The sequence below is a fragment of the Lontra canadensis genome, unplaced genomic scaffold (assembly GCF_010015895.1).
Source record: "Lontra canadensis isolate GAN:19392208 unplaced genomic scaffold, GSC_riverotter_1.0 scaffold146, whole genome shotgun sequence".
NCBI lineage: Eukaryota > Metazoa > Chordata > Mammalia > Carnivora > Mustelidae > Lontra > Lontra canadensis.
In genome coordinates, this window is record NW_022631140.1 from 1,430,824 (window position 1) to 1,454,320 (window position 23,497).

The window sequence follows — 23,497 nt, forward strand, 5'->3', positions numbered from 1 at the left end:
AGCTGAGACCAAGGGGATGGACACTTTAGAAGGGAGATCTTCAGAGAAGAGGTTTGGGGACTTCTTTAGGGGACCAGGCTGAGATTGGAGCCTGTGTCTGGAGAGGCCGAGAAGGGTCAAGTTCTTTGCTACTGGACAGCAAAGCTGGCATTTGCATTTGGGTCTGTTCAATTCTAAGCCCACATTCTCCGTGTTTGACCCAGTTTCCCTGAATCCATTTGCTCATCTTCTCAAGTTTGACCCTTTGCTAAGTACCTTTCTGGGGCACTGTGATAAGTAGTACAATCTGAGCAGAGTTCATGGCAGAATCCAAGAAGTTGGACTTCATCTATATTCGCTTAATAGAGCCCATCCCCCAGAGAAGTGTTCAGACTCAGGATTGGACCAACTCCAGTTCAAATCCCACATCTGTGCTGCTGCATCTGGGAGGTGAGAGGAAACACTATAAAACCCAAGGATGTGGGCTCACCCAAGGAGGTGAAGGAACACCTTTAGATTAAATTGGCACTCTGGCTTACCAGCTGTGTGACCAAGGGCAAGTTGCTTAACCTCTCTGAGCCTATTTCCTTACCTATACGAGGAAGTTAACAGTAGTATCTATTTCACAGAGTAGTTGTGAGGGTGAAATGAGATCTACAAAGTAGACAGAGGGTTCTGTTCGCTAGTAAAATCGAATAATTTCATAGAACATGCCTGACCCATTTAATTGCTACTGTTGTACATCATATTAATGAAGTTCTGCATCCATTTCATGGAGGGTCCATCTTCTTGTCCTGGTTCTGTTATACTCCCTTTGTAAGTCACTGAAGCAAATCTCTGGGCCTCTGCTTGCTCCTTTCTAGAATGATGGTATCTATACCCACTTCTAGACTTCTGTTCTCTTCAGTGGTTACTGCCAGACATGTCCTAATAGTTTTATGCTCTCCCCGAGCACGTGACCTTCTCATCTACCTTTCCCAATTCACCCTGTTGGCTGCTGTGCTGAGGGACAGCTCAAAGTCATGCACTTGGCAAGTGATCTAGGAACTTCACTTGGCCCACGAGTCTGCCAATTCCAACCATCTGAAGGGAGCCTGGTTTGATGTGCAGTTTAAACAGGTTATCTGTGGGGGGCGGAGGGAAGGAAAGAGATAAACAGACAGGCTCTGGGCTCTGTGTCCTAAACAGCTCCTGGCTATTTGTCAGGGTCTGAGCGTAACCTAATATTTGGATGAGGATCTGTGCAAACTTCACACTCTGGATAGCGGAAGGAAAAACAGAACCGAGTGGGGAGTAGGAGACGTCTACTCCTTAATGAGCCCGCCTGGAGGGGCTCTGATAGGACACGGCCCCGTACCCTGCTCCCAGAGGTTACTTAACAGCTGCTGTCTCTGTCAGCCTCGAAATCAAAGCCTTAAGGAACGAGCAAGATTTGCATCTTTTAAAATCCTGCCAGTGAAGTGTAAAAGGTGTGAGTATACTTCTTGTTTGTTGCAATATTTTAAAATAAATTTTAAATCATTTGAATTGTTAAGGATCTCTAGTCTCTTTCTATTATGTAACAGATACCATTAGATGGTGGTATCCGGGCTCCTGCCCAGTACTGCAGTTTCGAACTGGAAAAGGGGCTCCCAAGTGTCTCTAATAATCTTTCCGAGGATCTCAGGCACTGCAAAGTCCATGGTTCAGGGCCCTGCTCCACCACCTGCTAGCTGCTGGACCTGGGGCAAATGTCCCCACCTTTCCAGGCTCCCTGCCCCCTCACCCATAATATGGGGACAGTGACACCCACCTCATACAGTGGTTTTGAGAATTAAACGAGGTACTGCCTGGCACAAACAAGAACTCAATATTTTCTCTAATATATCTGACGTGCAAGGGTTTCAGAAGAATGATGTCAAATCCCAATTTTCAAAAGGGTCTTGTTCTCCTGAGCGTTTGGTACGTCCTAGGGGAGCCAAGTTCTGTTCTTAAATAGATCATATCAAGTAAAAAGTTCGCCCCTTTTCCTAAGCTTTGCATTTGGAGTTTTAATCACAAACATACAAAGGTTACACTTGGTGGCTTCGATTCAGAAATGTCAGCACATCAAACCCACACTCAGACACACACTCGGAGACGCTTACTCATACGGCGGAAAGGGCAATTAGGTCTGGAGAAGAATGTCACATGAACAGAAGTGCAGCTCATTAAAGCAGTACTTGAAGCTTCTGACCTCGGCTACGTAAACAAGGTTTTTGGATGACAGAATTACCGAGAAACCCAGGCCTATGAGCAAGACTTAGTTCCCAAAGCAGTTTGGCTTCTAGAACTCCAAGAGGATGCAGGCCTCGATGTGTGACCAGATCACCTATGCGGTGTTTTGGAAAATGTAATACACGAGAGTGGTAGGGGTAGTGGTGTAGGATAGGGCCTGGGGGCTCTGCCTTTCTCAGCCTGTGAGCTCCCCGAGCTTTGTGGATGTGCTGGTGCCTCAAACCGTATGGGGCTTTATGTCAAGTGATGGGGCACACAGGCAACCAGAGAAAGTGATGGGCATCAGACTCGATCGTACAGGAGGGGTTGGAGTCAGTAAGACCCGACCTCGGGGCTGGAACAGAAAGCGGCAGAGAGCCTGGCTGATCATGCCTGGCTGTTGCCGGAGGGCCGCCAGGGATGAAAGGCTGAAGGGAAAAGGGGCTCTTCTTGGGGTCTGCCTCCCAACGAGCTGTACTCCGCCAGCCCGGGCCAGAGGGAACAGTCCATCAGATCGCTCCTACTATAGGACTGAAAGAGCCACGTTCCCTGGAGGGCAGTCGCTGTGCCTACACCCTTCAGTAGTTAAGACTCCGTGGACAGTAAGGGAGCAGGGCATTCTTGTGACCTGGTTACTTTTCTCTTCACTCCTCAATTTGCTGCATCTCTGCTGACAGCTGGGGAAGCCGATCCAAGGACTGCCCTCTGGGGGGCAGCTGGAGCCTGGAGCCCCAGGCTTGTGCCTCTACCTAGTTTTCACAGCAAGCTTTGCACTGGGCATTAGGGATGCTGCCAGATTTCACTAAGGCAGAATTCTTAATAGGCTGGGAAAGCCACCCAAATTGCAATCACGGCTTTTGAGTTAAACATACTACACCCGCATACCTTCTACTGTGCACCACACACCACAACTCTGCAGGCAAACACGCTCATCCTTGCTGTAGCCTCCGTGCCCCCTCTGTTACAGCACAGCCAAATTCCAAGCTGCTGGCCCAGACCAAGGGGATACCCCGGCTGTCACCCTCAGCACAAGGACCCTCCCTATAATTCACACTGCTCTATAATTCACACGGACACGAGAGGGAACAACCCACTGTACAACCACGCCCTGCTCTGTGCCCTGTAAGCCGGCCCTTGGAACTCCAGAAGCTTCCAGGACAACATATTTCTTTCATTCATCCTGACTTTCGCCACCACCAGCAACTTGTTCCCACATTACCTAATACTCGAGGAGCAGCTAGGCAGGCAGTCTGAAGGGATTCTCTCTCAACCATTCCTTCATGCCCCCTGGGGTAATTACTGAGCATCCTGCCAGGAACCGGGGAGGGTGAGGGAGGCCAAGACGAACACAGCATGGAGGCCCTCAGCAGCTCCATCCTGTCCAAGTGCCAGCTGCCTCCCACCTGGATTGCTGCAGGAGCCTCAGACCAGTCTCCTGATCTCGCCCTTGCTTATACAATAGTCAGAGTGATGCTTTTAAAACCCGAAGTCGGATCATGTCATTTCTCTGCTCAGGGCCCTCCAAAGGCTGCCCAGCTTAGCATGGAGTAAAAGCCAAAGACCCTCCTGTGGCCTAACTGATGTCACCACCCTTTCCCCCTCTCCCTCACTCACTAGGCTCAGCACTTGGATTCTATGCTCTTCCTTGACCAACGCCAGGCAAGGTCCTGCCTCAGGGCCTTTGCACCTGCAACTATGGCTCCTACCATTCTCCACCCCCAAGATATTCACACAGCTCCCTCCCTCCCTCACCTTCCTCCCATCTCTGCTGAAATGTCAGTGAGGCTTTCCAACCACCCTGTCTAAAATCAACCTCTCCCCAGCCCAGCTCTCCCCATCCCCAACTCTGCTTTGGTTTCCTCCACAGTGCTTGTCTACTTTTAACATATTTGCTGATTTCTGTGTTTATTACTTGCCCACTCCCTCTAAAATATAAGTTCCATGAGAGCAGGAAATTATATTATCTTTACTTCTGTGTCTTCAGCACCTGGGAGGGTCCCTAATGTCAATAAACACTGGCTACTGAGATGACCTGGAGCTCCGGATAACATCCCAAAGGGACAGAACCAGAACACATTGCCTTTCCACCCACCACTCCAGCACGTGCCCAGCCCCAGCCAGAGCCCACTAGGACACCAACCAGCACCTCCCACCCACTGCACACTGACCCACAGCAGCCTGCCACGTGGCCTGCACCACATTCACCAGCACGCTCCGTACTGAGGCTCATGTAGCCCATCAGTATGGCCTTCACCTTCCTGCATGGCACACCAACCATGACAGGGACTGCCATTCCTCGTGGGACCCTAGCCACGCCGAGCGTCGTCCCTGGCCCAGCAGCATCCCAGCACCTGGGAAAACGAATGCAGGAGACAAACACACCCTGCTCCGAGGCATAGCCCTAAAGAACCCCGTACGTTTCTCTGCACAGAGCCTCAGCCCCATATGTTTCAGCCGTTCATGGCTTCATTCATTTATTCAGGAAAAATCATTAAGCACCTGCTAGGTGCGAAGCCTTTTGCTAAGCACTGGGAGTCAACACTGACAAAGATAGTCACAACCTTTCAATCTAGTCGAGAAGACAGACATCGCACTGAACAAGCAATTACAATAGAGTGTGATGAGTTTGTGGATGGGACACTAGTGGGGGATCCATCCCCAGGAATCAGGAAGAGCCTCAGTGAGGGGGAAGGAGCAAGGCCCCTCGAGGGATGGGGGCTGGAGGTGGGTGTAGCCTGGGGAAGGGCATGGACGTCGCAGGTGCTCCACTGTGCACGACAGAGCCGGGGAGGGATGAGGACGCCCTGCGTGTCTGAGTGACTGGAAGAAATTCAGAACTGCTTCCTCATGGAGGGCGGGAGCCGAAGCTGGGGAGGGGACAGATGCTGGACCCTGGAAGACCCCAAAAGCCATCCATGCTCCAGAAGAGTCAGCATTATTCTGGGGGCAGCTGAGAGCCAGCAGGGAAGCTTTGAGCAAGAGGGATGCCATCAGATGCACATGTAGCCAAGTTACTCAGGTAAATTACAACACGCCAACGCTGGTGGGTCTCTGTGGTTCGGAAGAGTGTCCTGCAATCGGCTCCTCGCCATAATAAAAGTCAGCACCGAGAACAGCCTTGAAGCTCATGGTCTGAACCTCCAGTAACAGCACCCTTCACTGATGTTTGAATTGAACCCTCTGTTCTTGCCCATGATTTTTCGCCTGCTGCACTCCAGTTAATAGCACGGGTGAATCAGGAATGCCGACAGATGCACGCAGGCCTTGTAATCACCCGCAAGGCCCATGGCACTCTGCACACCCTTGCCTCGGGCCCTCCGGGATGTGTGTGTAAGAGGAAATGGGAGATCCCTGAGAGGGGGTGAGGACTCTGAGGCCAGCATCCACAGCTACAAAGGCATATGTGCAGGTTGACTCGAAAGAGGGGGCGGTATATCCATGATTATTCTTTCCTTTTTTCTTTTAAGATTTTATTTATTTGAGAGAGAGAGAGAGAGAGAGTAGCAGCAGCAGAGATAGCAAGAGAGAGCACAAGTCGGGAGGAGAGGGAGAAGCAGGCTTCCCGCTGAGTAGGGAGCCCCATGCGGGGCTCGATCCCAGGACCCTGGGATCATGACCTGGGCCAAAGACAGATGCTTAACCCACTAAGCCACTTAGGCACCCCCATAATTATTTCTAGCTCAGTCTCAGGGAGCAAGGGCCATGCCTGCTTTCCCTCATTGCTTGTGGTGGGACGTCTTGAAGAATACAGCCCAGTCCAATCACTGTACTTTGAAAGTCAAAGTTAAACCCACGAGAGGGAATTCAAGACATCGGCTGATTGAAAATCCTATCAAATGCAGAGCAGTCGAGGATCCTCTTGATCTTTCCTAATTATTGTGGTATTTTTATAGTATCTAGGATAAGAATAGCTACTTTTTTCTGAGTATCTTCTATGAGCCAGGCACTGGTTAGATCTTTTATACTCATTATCGCTGAGCTGGAAGTTCGAAAATATTTACCCAGTTGGAATGGACTCAGGGGTAAATAACCAGTACCAACAGGAACCAGTTAAACGTCAATCTGACTTTGAGCAATCGCTACCCAAAGACTATACACCGAGTCCATGGGCCACATATGACTTGTGGATGTGTTTAATCGGGCCTGAACGGTGTTTAATTTTTAAAGACGTGTTGCTGATACACCAAAAGATAGAGATCGCATACAAAAGTCTTGATGAGGATGGGGGGTATGAGGAGCCTGCCTCCTGCAGGACTGACCAGGCCAGCCCAGTGCTTGGCTTGTAGAAGATGCTTGGAGAAAGGCAGCTGTTCTTATGGATGATGTAAAACAGTATTACAATAATTAGTAACGGTCAGTAGGGTCTGCAACCATGCCGCTGGAGATAAGCACCTGGCTCTCGGTCTGCCCCTTGTCCCCAGCCACCCCCCTCTCTTCTTTACATGATCTGCCTGGCTTCTAAGGCACCTGAGCCTGTGACCTGTTCCCAGAATAGCCCCCCCCCCCCCACGTCACCCAGACTAGATGAGAACCAATGTCTTCCTCTTTAAGAGATTTTCCCCCACTGGGGCACCTGGGTGGCTGAGTCAGTTAGTCGGTTAGGCATCTGCCTTCAGCTCAGGTCATGATCTTGGGGTCCTCGGACTGAGCCCTGCATTGGGCTCCACGTTCAGCATGGAATCTGCTTCTCCCTCTTCCTCTGTGCAACCCCCTCCTATCCAATCTCTCTCTCAAATAAATAAATAAAATCTTAAAAAAAAAAAAAGAGAGAGGGATTTCCCTCCTTGCCATGTTCCCCTGGCCACAGCAGAGAATATCAGGCTGGGGTACATCAGATTCCCCTGGAGTGCCCCACCCCCAAGACTACTGAGCCAGGGTTTCTCAGGGCCTGAGCATTTTAGCCCTCAAATTCCCAGGGGATACTGCTGGTCTGGGGAGCCACCCTTTGAAAACCACCGGTCTACAACTAAAGAATGAACTGTCCCTGTCATGGCAATGGGTTCAACGCACGTGAAGACAGGGTATTTGCAACCCTCCTCTGGCCAAGTGAGGAGGCGGGGGAGGTACCCATTCTGAGACCTCATGAACAGCCCCACGAAACCCAAGTCAGTTTTGTGTCCCGTCTCTGAGCTCCCAGTTTCCTGAACAGACAACCTGTTCTTGTCTCCCAGGCTGCCATTTTGATCTTTTCCCAAAGGGTTCATTAGAAGTGATGACACTGCCTGGCACAGTCCCTCTCTGGCCCCAAGTGCACACATGGACACACCATCTCACGGAAGAGCATCAGTAGGCCTCAACACTGTTCAACCCCTCAAAGACCCCACACCCAAGACATCGATCAACATGTGACCCCACTAACGAAAATAATGATCAACAGTCCCACTCAGTGTGCCAGCTACGCGCCCGGCCAGCAGTGAGGGCATCATGCATCACGATGGTCCTCTGACGTAGGGACTGTTAACGTTGCCACATCACAGAGGATGAAACAGGGGAGCAGAGAGGCAACCGGACTCCTTCAAGTTCACCAGCTCCAGAATGATCAAGAGATTGTCAGTGGGGCCCACTGTATTCATTTGAGGGCCAGACACTATTAAAAATATTGTGCTGATGGCCTGGGAGACACTAGGCATCTGGAGGTGACGTCACCTGGGACATGCTTGCAGGTGGAAGGTGTGTGTGTGCGGGGGGAGAGGGCGTGGGGGTGTTTGGCCTGGAGAGCACAGGATTCAGGAGTGTAAGACCAGCATCTGCAAAGGTCCAGAGGACGTGCTGTAGAGAAAGGCTCAGGGGGATAGCGGTTCTGGGGAAGCTGAGTTGACACCAGCTTGTACACCTGCAACAGCTGGAAGGACTGGGTGCAACTGGCTGTCTCCAGGCTTCCTGACCCCAGGGAGTGACCAGAGAGACGCAGGACACATTGGGGTGCTGGGAAGGCAGAAGCTAACGGTGCAGGCTGGAGGGGAAGGTGCGGCACCAGGCAGATGTAAGAATCAACAGGCGGGGGTGGGGAGGTGAGGGAGCTTTCTCCATCCTGCGTGCCCTTTGCTCCCTGGGCACTGTGATCCCCCTCGAACAGAGTGGGACTGTGTGAGGTCTGGATCCCTGCTTCATCACACTGGGGCTGAATGACCCCGGACAGAGCGCTTAACCTCTCTGAGCCTCCCTCCCCTCTCCCCTCTGCCAAAGCTTGTTGTGAGGATCTCATCAGAAGCCACACACGGCACGCTTCACGTGATGCCTGGCACAGAATAAGGGACCAAGAATTCCTAATAGCAAAATAACTACCCTTGTCATCACGGAGTTCACGAGGTCGGGTTTCGGGGACGACATTTACGTTCACAGTTCAGCCTCCAGAGGACACTTCCCAGCTCATCGTGAAGTCACGGGGTCTCCCTTCTTAATCTAACCAAGAAACAGCCTGTCTGGGGAATTGCAGCTCGGTAAAATTCAGTGTGAACTCCTCCTCCCCGGAGGCTGACAAGGATCCCGCTGAGTCTTTGGGGAAGGGAAACCCTCCTGGGTGCACACGACTGGGAAGGAGGCTTTTCCTCTTGTCCTCAAAGCCGGGTCAGCACTCAGAGCCTCCAAGAGGTCTAGGAGCACGCCAGCTTTTGCTTCCTTCTGTTTTGCCTCGGGTGGGAGCTGGCCGGTGGGGCCGTCTGATTTACTGACTCAGACGCGGTGTACCGGTGTACGGTTCAGGATTACATTTAAATCCCGCGGAGGTAAACAACATGACCTTTTCAATGTCAGGACGAGGAGAAAGCGACACAGTCGAACCAAGGAAAGAACAAGGGCAAAATGAGACTCCGCATCCCTATCCAAAACTGGATCTGAACTCCGCTTACCAAAGGACCCTCTCCCAAAAAAAAAAACCATCAGCGAAGACAATTAACCATAACTGAACCGATTACACAGAAGCCTGGGGGCGACCGTCCTTCCCGCTTTCTTAGAGGCCGGGCTGCGTGGATGGAGAGCTCCGGGTTTGTACCCGGTGACGGTGTGCCTCAACTTACAGACATACTCGGGTAGAAGCATCGATGTCTCAGAGCACCGCGGGCGCACACGACGGGAGAGGACAGAGCGTGTCATGCGTGTGCATCCAAGAGTCCGAGAGGACAGTTTACTTACGGCTTTTGGCTTGTACGGGGGCTGGATCTCTTTGCGCTCCAGTTTCTCCCAATCAATATACCGGAAAAACGCGTGCTCCTTGATGTCGCGCTCACCTTCGGGTCCGCACCCCAGGCGTTTGCCCGGGTGTTTGGTCATCAGCTTCAAGAGAAGAAAAAGGCTGAATTTAATGAACTTCGGGGGAGGATGCATAAGCCGCCCAGAGGGGATGACTCCCGGGAATTAGGGAGGAAAGCACCATGAGAGTCTCCATTTTTATTGCTCGCTTTCCATCCCAGACAATAATTTCCCAGGGAGGTCTTTGGTTTTTGGTTTGTTTTTTTTTTTAATCTGTTTTATCATTTTATCTGTCTGTCAAATAAATAAAATCTTTAAAAAAAAGATTTTATTTATTTATTTGACAGAGATCACAAGTAGGCAGAGAGGCAGGCAGAGAGAGGGGGGGTGGGAAGCAGGCTCCCTGCAGAGCAGAGAGCCCGATGCGGGGCTCGATCCCAGGACCCTGAGATCATGACCTGAGCCGAAGGCAGAGGCTTTAACCCACTGAGCCACCCAGGCGCCCCATCAGTGACATCTTTGTAATCGGAGGACCCAACAACACTGCTGCTTGTCCCAAAGCAAGATCGCTTATGGTTAATCGAACCTGAGCCTCAATGTGGTCCTGAACTTTAAGTGAGAAATGTCACCAGATGCATTCTTGTTGAAGAATGAGTTTTACGCAATTACTGGGGCGTTTAATGAGAACAGTTTCAATATCTTCAAATTCCTCCACCTCCCACCCCGAGGAAGCTGGAGTGTGACCAAGGCAAAGGCCACATTCATTCTGATAATATTTGCATTTCTCAGTAAAGCACTTGTGAAAAGGACAAAACAGAAGAAAAAAAAATATTAGTCGAATGGGCCCAAGTTTCAAGTAATTACTTTCTGAAAGCTCATTAAATAGTCAAAACCTATCCCAGCTCATTTTGCTTGTATCACACATTACACAAAACTCCGCTGAGGTTTCTTTGGTGTTCCATTTAAATTACTTAATTATCAAAACCCTCCATCTTTGGGTCTCTGAGCCGATGCTAAATAACAAGACGGATAGAGGCTCCAAGATGAAACCAGACAGACCTCCTCTCATCAATGAATCCAAAGCAGCATGAAAATCTCTCTGATCTCGAGACTCGAGCAAATGCACCAAGAGCAAAGACGGAGGGGTTGTGATTAAAAAAACTAACAAACAAGCAAACAAAAAACAAAACCCAAAACCAACAAAAAGGCCTCAAAGAGGAAAAACAAGCAACTGGACCATACGAGACCAAGAAGCTTCCCAGAGCTGACCAGACACCATGATGCCAGAGACCTTAGACTGTGCCCAGGATCTGTGGATCACAGCAAGGAGATTCCTGCTTCCAGGTAACTTGTCATCGGAAACTCTCCCCTATATTCACACAAACACACATATTCTCCATATACGCTTTACATGCCAGGGGGAAGATCACCAGGCACTTATATTCCGAGGTGTTATGTGATCTGCACGCACGATCTTACCTAATTCTCACAATAACCCAACGAGGTGGGCATATTATTTTTCCAATTCCAATGACAAGGCAATTGACACTCAGAGATATGAAACAGATAGCAAGGACATGGAGAGACAGGGAGTGGCAGAGGTGGGACTCGATCTCATGTCTGCCCACTCCCGAACTTGGGTTTTTAATGAGAGAGCCCTTCTGGGGTGGGCTTCCCAGGGATATCTGTGGCTTGGCTCGGTCAGGAAGGGTTTATAGAGGGCAAGCACATTGGACCAAGCCCTGACATTTGTGTAGGATTACGATAGGAGGAAAAAAAGGGCTACGAGGGTCTGGTTAGCACTACCACTAACATTAGGGCATCACTGAATGCCCTCTGTGTATGGAGTACTTCCTATGTGCCTAGGCTCTGCACTCGAGGCTTCCTAGGCATTACTCATCTTTATTTTCAATTTACAACTATTATCCTCATTTCCCAGATAAGAAACTGGGTCCAGAGAAGTCATTTGCCCAGAGGCACACAGCTAAGTAGCAGACCAAGCTTTGAAGCAGATCTGCCTGACCCAGAGCTCTTGTTGCTCTGTGCCGTGTGGTCTGCTTGTTTTCATGCTAACGTGCGGCCAACTGGGGCTTCTGTCTGCTTTAAGTTTGTTCAAAGTGGGAGTGGCAATCTGAGCAAAGTCATATTTAATTTTTTTTTCTGGTAGCAAATACGTTCTTTAATGGGATGGATATATAAAGTACCTTTCAATCAGAATGGAACGGGTTTCAAAAGCCCAGTTCCATTTCCCTGCAAGGACGAGGATGCCAAGCGAAGAAAAGCCACTGCAAAGTCACCCGGCACTCCTAGCGCGAGTCTCTGCCCAGTTACCGCGCTCCGCTTGGAGCTGATACGCCCAAAGCCATGCAGACAGCTGGATTTAATCACTGTTCCATCTCTGATCACCTCCCAGACGCATTCCCTGGGGCCCGCTGCTCGGGAGGAAGCATTTGCCGTTGGCTCGCACAACCCTTCTTCTTTGGAGCCTCAGCCTTGAGGAAAGAGCCCACACTGGACTCAGCCTGCTCAGCTAAGAAAGGTCCTCGAACCCATGGGTAAGAAAGTCACACCAGTTAATCCTGAAGGTTATGGGTCCTAAATTAATAGAAATCTGCTCTACCAGGGAAACCGCTAATTGGAGCTGAAGCTGAATGCAACTGACCTGGAAAATCCTCTCTCCTCCATGACCCACTTAGATCCCCCAGCTGTCCGGGCAGGACAGAGTGGGGGAGGGGGAAGGTCTTGAGCACATATTAATTAAGAACCTACTATGCGCCAATACCACACAAGGAGCTTTCTGTTACCTGATTTAGTGCTCTCAAAAACCTCTGTTCCATGAGTAGTAGTAGTCCGTTCTTAAAGATAAAGAAACAGAAGCCCAGAGGTACAAAGTAGGACCATACACCAAGGAAGTACAAGTATCGAGATGTGCAGAGGGTCTCGATCTCCCAAACCCCCACTTAAAAAATTCCTATTGTAGGGAGCGCCTGGGTGGCTCAGTGGGTTAAGCCTCTGCCTTCGGCTCAGGTCATGATCCCAGGGTCCTGGGATCAAGCCCCACGTCAGGCTCTCTGCTCAGCAGGGAGCCTGCTTCCCCCTCCCTCTCTGCCTGCCTCTCTGCCTACTTGTGATCTCTCTCTCTCTCTCTGTGTCAAATAAATAAATAAAATCTTTAAAAAATAAAAAATTCCTATTGCTGTGTATGCATATTTAAATGCCAAGAGAGGCCTGGCAGGTAACATAGTGGTACACAGTATTAGTAATAACAATCACAATGGCCCAGGCTCTGTTGTAAGAACCAGGCTCTGTTGTAAGGGGTTCACTTGCATTGACTCATTCAATCCGTACTATCATTAGCCTCGGTCCACAGACAAGGTTGAGGGACTTACCCACAACTATAGGGCTAATAATGCCGGAACCAGGATTTGAACCCAGATGGAACTGGGCCAGATGGAGAGTTCTGCAAATTGGAGAGGGCATGCCCTATCTAAAGGGTACATGGGCTTCCCACCCAGCTGGCTGATGCTTTCTTTATAGGAATGACAGACTAGCATGGAGAGATCAGATTTTTCAAGAGAAACTGGAAAGTTAATGTTTATGGGAAATGCCCTGCTCTTGAAATGCTGGCCATTATTAAACAAACTAAAAGCTCAGTGTATGACCTCCACCCACTCTTCCTCCCCCATGAGACTATGTCTAGGGGGGTTCTGCACTGACCTTACACTGGGCTAGTGATTCACCAGGAGTGAGGATCCAGGTGGTGTTGATGAGGTGCTCTAGATGGAGACGTTGGCCCAGCTTTTACAAACTATTTGAATTTTCCAGGTTTTCTGCACCTAGCCTAGCTCACGCAGCATCTGACTCGTGCCAGGAAGAGTAGGGCTGGATTGGGCAGTGGGAAACCTAAAAATACCCCAAGGATCTAGGACCAGCAGCCCTGGTTTCTTCAGACGCACAGGTGGGAACCCACTGGGAAGGCATGGCCATGCCCTAACCTTGAGAATGCACCTGTGCCCCCCAGCTGGTGGGAGACTGAATACTTCATAAAGGCAGCCTCCGAGGGCCATATTCTCTGGGGCTCTCCCAGCATTGCCTGTTCACCTGCATCAGAGCTGAAATGCTACCACATCTGGATAACTGGTTTAAAGGGAATGGTTTTTAAGCCACCCAGGGACTTCTGCAAAATACTGATGTCCAGACCATCTCCAGGGTGAACCTGAGGTTTTGTACGATCTGAAGAAATACTTCAGGTCATTGTGATGGCACGAAAGGTGAGGACAGCTGATCTCCAGGGACTCAGCCAGGTCACTATGAGCACTTCGTGGCCCAGGGCCAGGTGCATAACAAAGCAATCCTCACTGGCAAACACAGGCCCTGCCTTGTCTTCAACCACTGCCATGTACAAAATGCATGTGATTTTCAGCCATTTGTGGGGTGGTGGGGGGAGACTAGGGGTTCTGAAGGCACTACATTTGGGTCAGCTTATCCAGAGAATCCCTCAAATTCAGTCTTTCGTGATATTCTCATAAGACAGACGTTACACGCTGTTCACATTAGCCACGCACATAAGCCGCAGAGAAGGGCAAGGTTGTCAGATAGGCACTGCCGGCCTCTCGTATCCTTTCCCATGGGTTCCAGCTCTTTGGCAAGGTCTCTGCGTTTCCTATCTCATTCATCCAATATGCATTCCCCTGTGTGGGCTAGCGCCTGGAGCCCAGCCAGCAGCAAGATACAGCTGTCGGCAGACCTCTCCAGTGCTTGTGTGCAGACTGGAAAAAAGCTCCTTTTGCTCCGGGAGGTAGCAGGTGCACGCCAGGCTCACAGGCAGGCAAGTGTGGGGAGGGGCAGAGTTCAGTCTCCATCTCCCCACCCCCACCCTCCCCCAGGTGAGGTGCCCTTTTGCAGGGCACAGCCTGCCTTCTCCGCATGCAGTGGTCCTGGCCGCAAGCTTACAGGGGCTCACTCACCCCTTTGCAGATGGCCACAGCTTCCTTGGACATGGACTTGGGGTAAGCCACGTTGTGTTCCATGATGGACTGGAAGAGCTCATCCTCGTCCTCGCCTTCAAAGGGTGCCTGTGGGACAGAAGACAGTGTGGGAGGACAAGGATCCTGCCTAAAACCCTCCCAATTTGCCCCGAACCACCGGGCCCTTTCCCCTGGGAAAAGATTCTCCTTTCACTCAGTAGCTTCCAGGGAAAAGATTAGGAAAAACGTTCTAAAGACTTCGGTAACCCCAAGGCCGTGGAAGTCACAGGGCTTCCAACCTAGACGCCGATATCAAGCGGACACCCTTCTTCTAGAGAAACCACGCAGATGGGGGTAGGGGAGGACTTTTCCCGCAAATCACTTAAAATTCAATTACCTGCCCAGCCAACATTTCATACAGCAGGACTCCAAAGGCCCACCAATCCACAGACTTCCCGTAGGGCTGGTAGGCAATGATCTGGAAAACAGAAACCATTCCATCAGGGAGGCAGGCAGGTTCTCGCCAAGGCTGGAGACCCAACGCTCACTCCTTTTAGTAAGCTCGGAGCACCCTGGGGCTGGGAGGAGGAGGGGGAGCTCTTCCTTGACCGTCATCTGCCTATTGTGAAGGATTAAATCAGCTGTTACAGTCCCAGATGTGGGCCACTGTCAAAAAGAGTGACTAAGGAGCCCAGTGTCCACTTACCCACCTTAGGAAGATAGATCACCTTTACCGGGGGCCTGCAGGTGCGGGGAAAACATTTGTGGATGCTACATTGCCTTTCCAAAGCACTTAGCACAGTGTGTTCTTGTTAATTTCCATACGGTGAGTGTGGCATCCTTAAGAAGGAAAACCGTCTTTGTTTCTTGGGACAAAAGTAATAACCTTTACACAACCACAGGAATGAGCTTCGCACTACTGAACTGTATACTTCGGGAAGGTTACGAAGGTAAATCTTTTTTTTTTTTTTTCAAAGATTTTATTTATTTATTTGTCAGAGAGATAGAAAGAGTACAGGCAGGCAGAGTGGCAGGCAGAGGTAGAGGGGGAAGCAGGCTACCTGCGGAGCAGGGAGCCCGATGTGGGACTGGATTCCAGGACCCTGGGATCATGACCTGAGCTGAAGGCAGCCGCTTAACTGACTGAGCCACCCAGGCATCCCAGTAAATCTTATTTTTATTCTTTTTACCACAATTAAAGAATCTTAAGTTAAAAAGTTGTAAGAGTACTCGTACTGTTTCACTATGTATTTGAAAATACCAAGAAGCAATAAATAAATAAATAAAAAGACAAGCTAAGAGAATACAACTAAAATTACCCATAATCATTCATCAAGAGAAAAATGATGATAGCTCTTTTGGTCTATTTCCTCTTAGAGTCCTTTTTATTAATATATAGTAAAGTGCGCATATGCATGTGTTTTAACATGAACACAAACACGTTAATATGTGGAATTTTAATGAAGTAATCCATTCTGGCCTCTGCCCGGCATTCCATTGGATGGATATACCAAAATCTACTTCGCCAGTTCCCAACTGATTAGGTTTCTTCTGATGCTCTGATACAGATTCTTATAACTGGGTATATGGACATTTGTCCAATTATTTCCTTCGGGAAAATTCCTCAAAATAGCATTAGTGGATCAAATGGTAGTTTTTAAAAATTTTTAAATTAAAAAAAATTTAAATTTAAAAATTTTTAAAAATCTGTAGTTTTTAGAAGTTATTTTTATTTTTCATCATGATAGGTGTTCTTCACTTTAATCCCCATCACCTCTTTCACTCATCCCCCTCCACCAACCTCCCCCATCTGTTTTTTCTCTATAATTAAGAGCCTGTTTCTTGGTTTGTCACCCTTTTTTCCCCTTTGCTCCTTTGTTTTGTTCCTTAAATTCCACATACGTGTGAGATCATATGATAATTGTCTTTCTCTGACTTATTTCGCTTAGCATTATCCTCTCTAACTCCATCCATGTCATTGCAAAGGGCAAGATTTCATTCTTTTTATGGCTGAATCACATTTTAGAGAGAGAGAGAGAGAGAGAGAGAGCGTGCACAAGAGCACACGTCTTATTGATCTATTCATCTACTGATGGACACTTGGGCTACGTCCTTTGCCTATTTTTTTTTTTAATATTTTATTTATTTATTTATTTATTTGACAGAGAGACACACGGTGAGAGAGGGAACACAGGCAGGAGGAGTGGGAGAGGGAGAAGCAGGCTTCCTGGAGGGCAGGGAGCCCAATGTGGGACTCGATCCCAGGACCCTGGGATCATGACCTGAGCTGAAGGCAGACGCTTAACGACTGAGCCACCCAGGTGCCCCTGTCTGGCTATTTTAAATAATGTTGCAATAAACATAGAAGTACATGTATCCCTTTGAATTAGTGTTTTGGCATCTTTGGGGTAAATATCCATGAGTGCCATGACTGCATCATAGGGTAGTTCTATTTTTAAGTTTTTGGTGAACCTCCACACTGTTTTCCACAGTGGCTGCACCCATCTGTACTCCCACCAACAGGGGAAGAGGGTTCCCCTTTCTCCACATCCTCACCAGCACCTGTTGTTTCTTGTGTCATTGCTTTTAGCCGTTCTGACAGGTGTGAGGTGGCATCTCATCATGGTTTTGATTTGTATTTCCCTGATGCTGAGTGATGCTGTGTACCTTTTCATGGGTCTGTTAGCCATCTGGTTGTCTTCTTTGCAGAGGTCTGCTCACATCTTCCGCAATGGTTTTAAGGTTTTCCATATTTATTACCAAATTTCCAGAGCACGGCAAAGTCTAGAATAGACATGTGGCCATCCTTCTTTCAAGTCAACTGTGTCAAGGGGTTTAAAAGGTGATCTATAGCAAAGCTTCAGGGAAGAGGCAAGAGGGTCGGACCCCACCGACTTTGAATCCTGATTGCTGTTTCAACTTGTGTGACCCTGGGGGAGGTTATGCAACTTCTTGATGTCTCAGTTTCCTCCCTGACAAAAGGAATTTTATAATATCCATGTCATAGGGTTTTGTGAGGATGAAAGAGAAATGTGTGCTTCTCACACATTATGTCCTCAAAATGTTATCTGTAATAAAAGGTTCTCTCATTCAGTGGTTGTTTTACTCAATGAATGTGTCCGAGCAAATTTCGCTATAAAACGAATGTCCATTTGTTGAACTCCATCTGCTTCCACCCTAACGTCAGAAACACCCTCTGAGGAGAATTAAACCTTAAGAGACCGAGGGGACGCTTTCTGTTAGAACACTTATTGAAAGTGTTTCCACACCTGTAAAGTACTTCCTGTCTTATTTGATCCTCATGACAACCTCACAAGTTAATCCTTTTACAAAGGAAAATAGAGCCCAGGAGGTGAAAGAAATTGCCAGAAGGTGAGGTGGTTAGTTAATGGCAAAGGCAGGGTGAAAGCTGGACCCCTGCTTATTTCTTCCATCAGGGGGCTGTCAGAGGGAACGGCTTCCCCAGGAACAAAACTCCACGTGCCTAGTGCATCGAAACCCCCAGGAATTCTGGAAAATCACAGCTATGGGGTCCTCCCCACAGAGACGCGGATTCAGCTGATATTGGCTAATGCCTGGGCAGCCTACAGTTTAAAAGCACCCCTGGTGACAGTGAACCAGAGATTACTGAACTCATGGCAGATCGAGGAATTGTCTGATGCCCTAACTATTTAACAAAATGGTAATAAACTGAGGTAGGACCTGTCGGGGAAACACCACTGCCTTCTAATACGAGCGTTGCCTGCTCTTCGGAAGTTTGCCTTCTACTACATAGCTTTTATGAAAGACCTATATTAGGAACTGTTTGTGTTAACCAAAGGAAATCTGGAGAGGACTTTTCCTTTTTAGATAAAGGCAAAAGTGAAAATAGAGTTCTGCATTTGTTTTGCAGGGAGTCCCTAAGGAGGCCCCAAGAGTGGCGCCACCAAGCTCCTTCCCAGGGAACAATACCCAGTATGGAGCTGCCATAGCTCTGAGTGGTGTGAGCATCTGTGTTTGATTTCAGTTTATTTTATGCATCCGCTAGCCAGATGTGTCCTCGGATATCAGAAAAGCCCAAGAGGTTATTTCTTGGGTCTGAGAATGCTAAATATTTTTTTTTCCCCATATAAAACTGCTATTGCTATAAAACTGCTTCTTCAGGGGCACCTGGGTGGTTCAGTTGGTTAAGCGGCTGCCTTCAGCTCAGGTCATGATCCCAGGGTCCTGGGATCCCGCCCTACATTGGGCTCTCTGCTCAGCAGAGAGCCTGCTTCCCTCCCTCTCCCTCTGCCTGCCACTCTGCTTACTTGTGCTCTCTCTCTCTCTGTCAAACAAATAAAATCCTAAAAAACAAAACAAAAACAAAACTGCTTCTTCGCTTCACACTGTTTTGGCTCACAAAAGTTTTCGCAGGAATGCTCTATGGTCGATAGTAGGGGAAATCTATAAAGGATTTTTTAAAAAGATCACTTTTAATTAGTCAAGTAATACACAAATATGTTTACCTTGTGAAAAATGTACACAGCAAACAGATTTGGCTAAATTTCTCTTTACCATGCTCTTACCCTCAGAAATAACCACTGTTATCAAATCAGTCTAAATCTTCCAGATTTTCTATGCTTTTACATGTATTTCTCCACACTCACAGGAAACATATAGCAGTGTTCTATGTATTGTCATTGTTTCCATATATGGTATCCTATTGTATTGAATATCTTGTACCTTGAATCCCCCCCACACACACCCAGGTTTACAGAGAAAAAGTCGACACACATCACTGTACAAGTTTAAGGCATACAGCAAGATGGTATGATTTACATATATTGTGAAAATGATTAAAATCAGCTCAACTAACATCCACTTTCTCATATAGATACAATAAAAAAAGAAAGGGAAAAAAAAGAAAAAAGCTTTCTCCCTTGTGATAAGAACTCAGTATTTATTCTCTTAACATTCTTATATATCACAGAGCAGTGTTCGCTATAGGCATCATGTTGGACATTATATCCTTACCCCTTTTTTCTCTTACAACTAGAAGTTTGTACCTTTTGACCCCCCTCCCGCAACCCCCTCTCCAACTTCCACCTCGGGGAACCACAAGTCTGATCTCTTTTTCTCTGAGTTTGGTTTTCTATTTTCTTTTTTCAAGATTCCACATGTAAGTGAGATCATACAGTATTTGTCTTTCTCTGACTTACTGCACTTAGCATAATGCCTTCAAGGTCCATCTGTTTTCTATGGCTGAATTATAGTCCATTGTGTATATACAGCACAACTTCTTTATCCATTCATGGACACCTAGGTTGTTTCTAAGTCTTTTATAAATAATGCCACAATAAACATGGGAGTGCTGATACCTTTTTGAATTAGTATGTGTGTATGTTTTTCCCCCTTTGGATATAGTCCCAAAAGTGGAATCACTGGGTCATAGGGTAGCTCTATTTTGAATTTTTTTTAATTTTTATTTTTTGAAGATCCTGCACACTGTTTTCCAGAGTGGCTGCACCCATTAACAGTCCCACCAACAATCACAAGTGTTGTCTCTTTTCCACACCCTCGCCAGTACGTGTTATCTTTTGTCGTTTTGACAATGGCCATCCTAACAGGTCTGAGGGGATCATCTCATTGTGGTTTTAATCTGCATTTCCCTAATGATGAATGATGCTGGGTATCTCTTCCTGTACCTGTTGGACTTTTGTATTTATTTATTTATTTATTTATTTATTTATTTATTTTGGAGAAATGTCTATTTGGGTCCTTTGTTCATTTTTTAACTGGGGTATTTGTTCTCTTTTGTTTGCTGTTGAGTTGTATGAGTTCTTTACATAGTTTGGATATCAATGCCTTACCAGATATATGGTTTACAAATGCTTTTTCCCATTCCATAGGTTCTTCTCTCACTTTGTTGGCGATTTCCTTTGGTGCGCAGAAGGCTTTTTGTTTGATGTGGTCATACTTGTTTTGATTTTGTTGCTTATGCTTCAGGTGTTATATCCTAAATATCATGACCAAGACCCACATTGGGGAGTTTTGCTCTATGTTTTCTACTAGGAGTTTCACAGTTTCAGGTCTTACATTTAGGTCATTAGTCCATTTTTTTTTTTTAAAGATTTTTTATTTGTCAGAGAGAGAGAGGGAGAGAGAATGAGCACAGCCAGACAGAATGTCAGGCAGAGGCAGAGGGAGAAGCAGGCTCCCCGCCAAGCAAGGAGCCCGATGTGGGACTCGATCCCAGGATGCTGGGATCATGACCTGAGCCGAAGGCAGCTGCTTAACCAACTGAGCCACCCAGGCGTCCCTCATTAGTCCATTTTGAGTTAATTGTTGAGTGGTGTAAGATACGTCCAGTCTCATTCTTTTGCATATGAATACCCAAATATCTCAGCACCGTTTATTAAAGAGACTGTCTTCTCCATTGAGTATTCTTGGCTTCCTTGTCAAACATTAGTTGACCACAGATGCTTAGGTTTTGTTCTGTGTGTGTGTTTTTTTTAAGATTTTATTTATTTATTTGACAGATCACAAATAGGCAGAGAGGCAGGCAGAGAAAGGGCGGGGGGAAGCAGACTCCTTGCTGAGCAGAGAGCCCGACACAGGGCTTGATCTCAGGACCCCAGGACTACGACCTGAGCCAAAGGCAGAGGCTTTAACCCACTGAGCTGCCCAGGTGCCCCTAGTGTTCTTGATTCTGTTCCATTCTTCTACTTAACCTGTTTTTAGGCCAATACCATATTGTTTAATGACTATAGCTTTATAGTATAGCTTCAAATCAATAGTATAATGCCTCCTGCTTTGTTCTTTTTTTTTTTTAATCATTTTTTTCTTTCCTTTCCTTTTCAGAGAGCAAGATAGAATGTACATGAGTGGGGAAGAAGGTGGGGCAGAGGGAGACGGAGAGAGAGAATCTTAAGCAGGCTCCTGAGGAGCCTGACATGGGGCTTGATCTCACAACCCTAAGATCATGACCTGAGCCAAAATCAAGAGTCTGACACTTAACTGACTGAGCCACTCAGGCACCCCTTTCTTTCTCAAATCTTTGGCTATTCAGTGTCTTTTGTGATTCCACATAAATATGGACAGTGTTTTTTTACCTCTGTCAAAAATGCAGTTGAAATCCTGGTAGAGATTATACTGGATCTATTGATGGCTTTTGGTAGTATTGACATTTTAGCAAAATTAATTCTTCTAATTCATGAACATGGGATGTCTTTCCATTTATTTGTATCTTCTTCAATTTCTTCTGGCAATGTTTTGTAGTTTTCAGAGTAGAAATATTTCATCTCCTTAGTTAAATTTATTCCTAAGTATTTTATTGATTTTGAGGTATTATAAATGGGATCCATTTCTTTATTTCATTTTCAGAAAATCTGTTGTCAGTTTATAAAAATGCTACTGATATTTGCATACTAATATTGTATCTTGTGACTTTACTGAATTCATTGATTAGATCTAACACCTTTGGTTGAGTCTTTAGGATCTTCTACATATAGAATCATGTCATATGCAAACATGACTTCTTCCTTTCCAATTCTGATACTTTTATTTATTTTTCTTGCCTGATTTCTCTGGCTAGGGCTTCTGGTTCTATGTTGCATGGGAGTTGTGAGAATGGACACCATTGTCTTATCCCTATTTTTTTCTGCATCTATTAAAATGATGTGATTCTTTTCTTTTATTCTATTAGTGATGTATTACAGTGACTGATTTGCATATATTGAGTCATCCTTGCATCCCAGGAATAAATCCCACTTGATCATGGTGAATGATCCTTTTAATTTGCTCCTGAATTCAGTCTACTAATTTTGTATCTATATCCATCAGGGATATTGGTCTGTGGTTTCTTTTCTAGTAGTGTACTCTTCTGCTTTTGGTATTAGAATAATGCTAGCCTTGTAAAAATAGTTTGGGAATCTTCTCTCCTCTGATTTTTCAGAAAAAAAAATTGAGAAAAATTGGTGTTAATTTTTCTTTGAATACTTAGTAAAATTCACCAGTGAAGACATCTAGTCCTAGACTTTTCTTCATTGGGAGATTTTTTATTCCTTATTCTATCTCCTTACCAGTAATTGGTCTATTCAGATTTTCTATTTCTTCCTGATTCAGTCTTATTAAATTGCATCTTTCTAAAAATGTTTCCATTTCTTCAAGGTTGTCCAGCTTGTTGGCATATAGTTGTTCACTTACCTTGACTTTTTTCTCTTAACAATATGTTTCAAAGATCTTTCCATATCTCACTCTATATCTCTAACTCAGTCTTTTTTGAATTAAATTGATGTATATTTCATACTATAAATAATTCAGTCTATTATCCATTCCTTGATTAACAGACATCGTTCCATTTAGTACATAAGAGCTGCATGGTACTCCTTAATGTGAATGTACCATATTATAGCTAACCCTTTTCTTATTGGTAGTCATTGAGGCTGTTTCCTAGTTTTTGTTATTTAAAAACAGCACTGTAATGAAGAATGGATTTTGAACACATGTCATTTCAGCCATGTGTATGTATGTGTGTGTGTGTGTGTATTGTGTGTTACAAGCTAAGTTCCTAGAAGAACTGCTTTGGTAAAAGAGTGTGCAGGTTTTAAATTTTGTGGCAAGTTATTTAGTTACATGGTGGCCTCCCATCACCATTGTTCCAAATAAGTGACTGACAGTCAAGAAAAGAATTCTAGAATACCCATTTCCAAAACTCCGTGCCACATCCTCAGTTCCTTTCCTTAAAAATCTAGTAACAGATTGCAAAATGCCACTTCTCTAAGCACCAATTCAGAGAAAAGGGAAGGCTATCATCTGGCACAAATTCGGTACCATGACATGTTGGGGAAATCCATTCTGCAACTGACCGTTTCCTTTGGGAAGGGAGGGGGAGGCACCAGAATTAAATCTTTTCCCTTTCATTTATATCTTACTCACAGAAAGAAAAATTCCAAGTCTTTCAGGGTTTAGTATCAGTACATAGATCCTGTGTCATATGTCAGCTCAGGAAAGCCCTCTCTCTCTTTTCCTCCTCTTAACAAACATTTCAATGTCAAAATGGCCATGAGCCATAGCAGCTTGAAGAATCTTCCTGATGTGTGGTGGATGGTTCTTTTTGAGTTTTATTTAAATTTTCCCCCAAACCTTGATGTATTTTGGGCCTGAGC

General features: G+C 46.4%; 1 protein-coding gene across 2 annotated transcripts in view; it reads right to left on the reverse strand.

Moving 5' to 3' along the window:
• Nucleotides 1-23,497, reverse strand: part of PRKCB (protein kinase C beta) — a 322,491-nt gene that overhangs the window by 16,928 nt on the left and 282,066 nt on the right. For both annotated transcript variants that reach the window (XM_032843947.1, XM_032843946.1), the window contains exons 14-16: nucleotides 14,767-14,847; nucleotides 14,370-14,477; nucleotides 9,346-9,486 (exon numbers count right to left, since the gene is read on the reverse strand). In XM_032843947.1, the coding sequence (XP_032699838.1) occupies nucleotides 9,346-9,486; nucleotides 14,370-14,477; nucleotides 14,767-14,847 (330 nt within the window). The remainder of the gene's footprint in view (nucleotides 1-9,345; nucleotides 9,487-14,369; nucleotides 14,478-14,766; nucleotides 14,848-23,497) is intronic.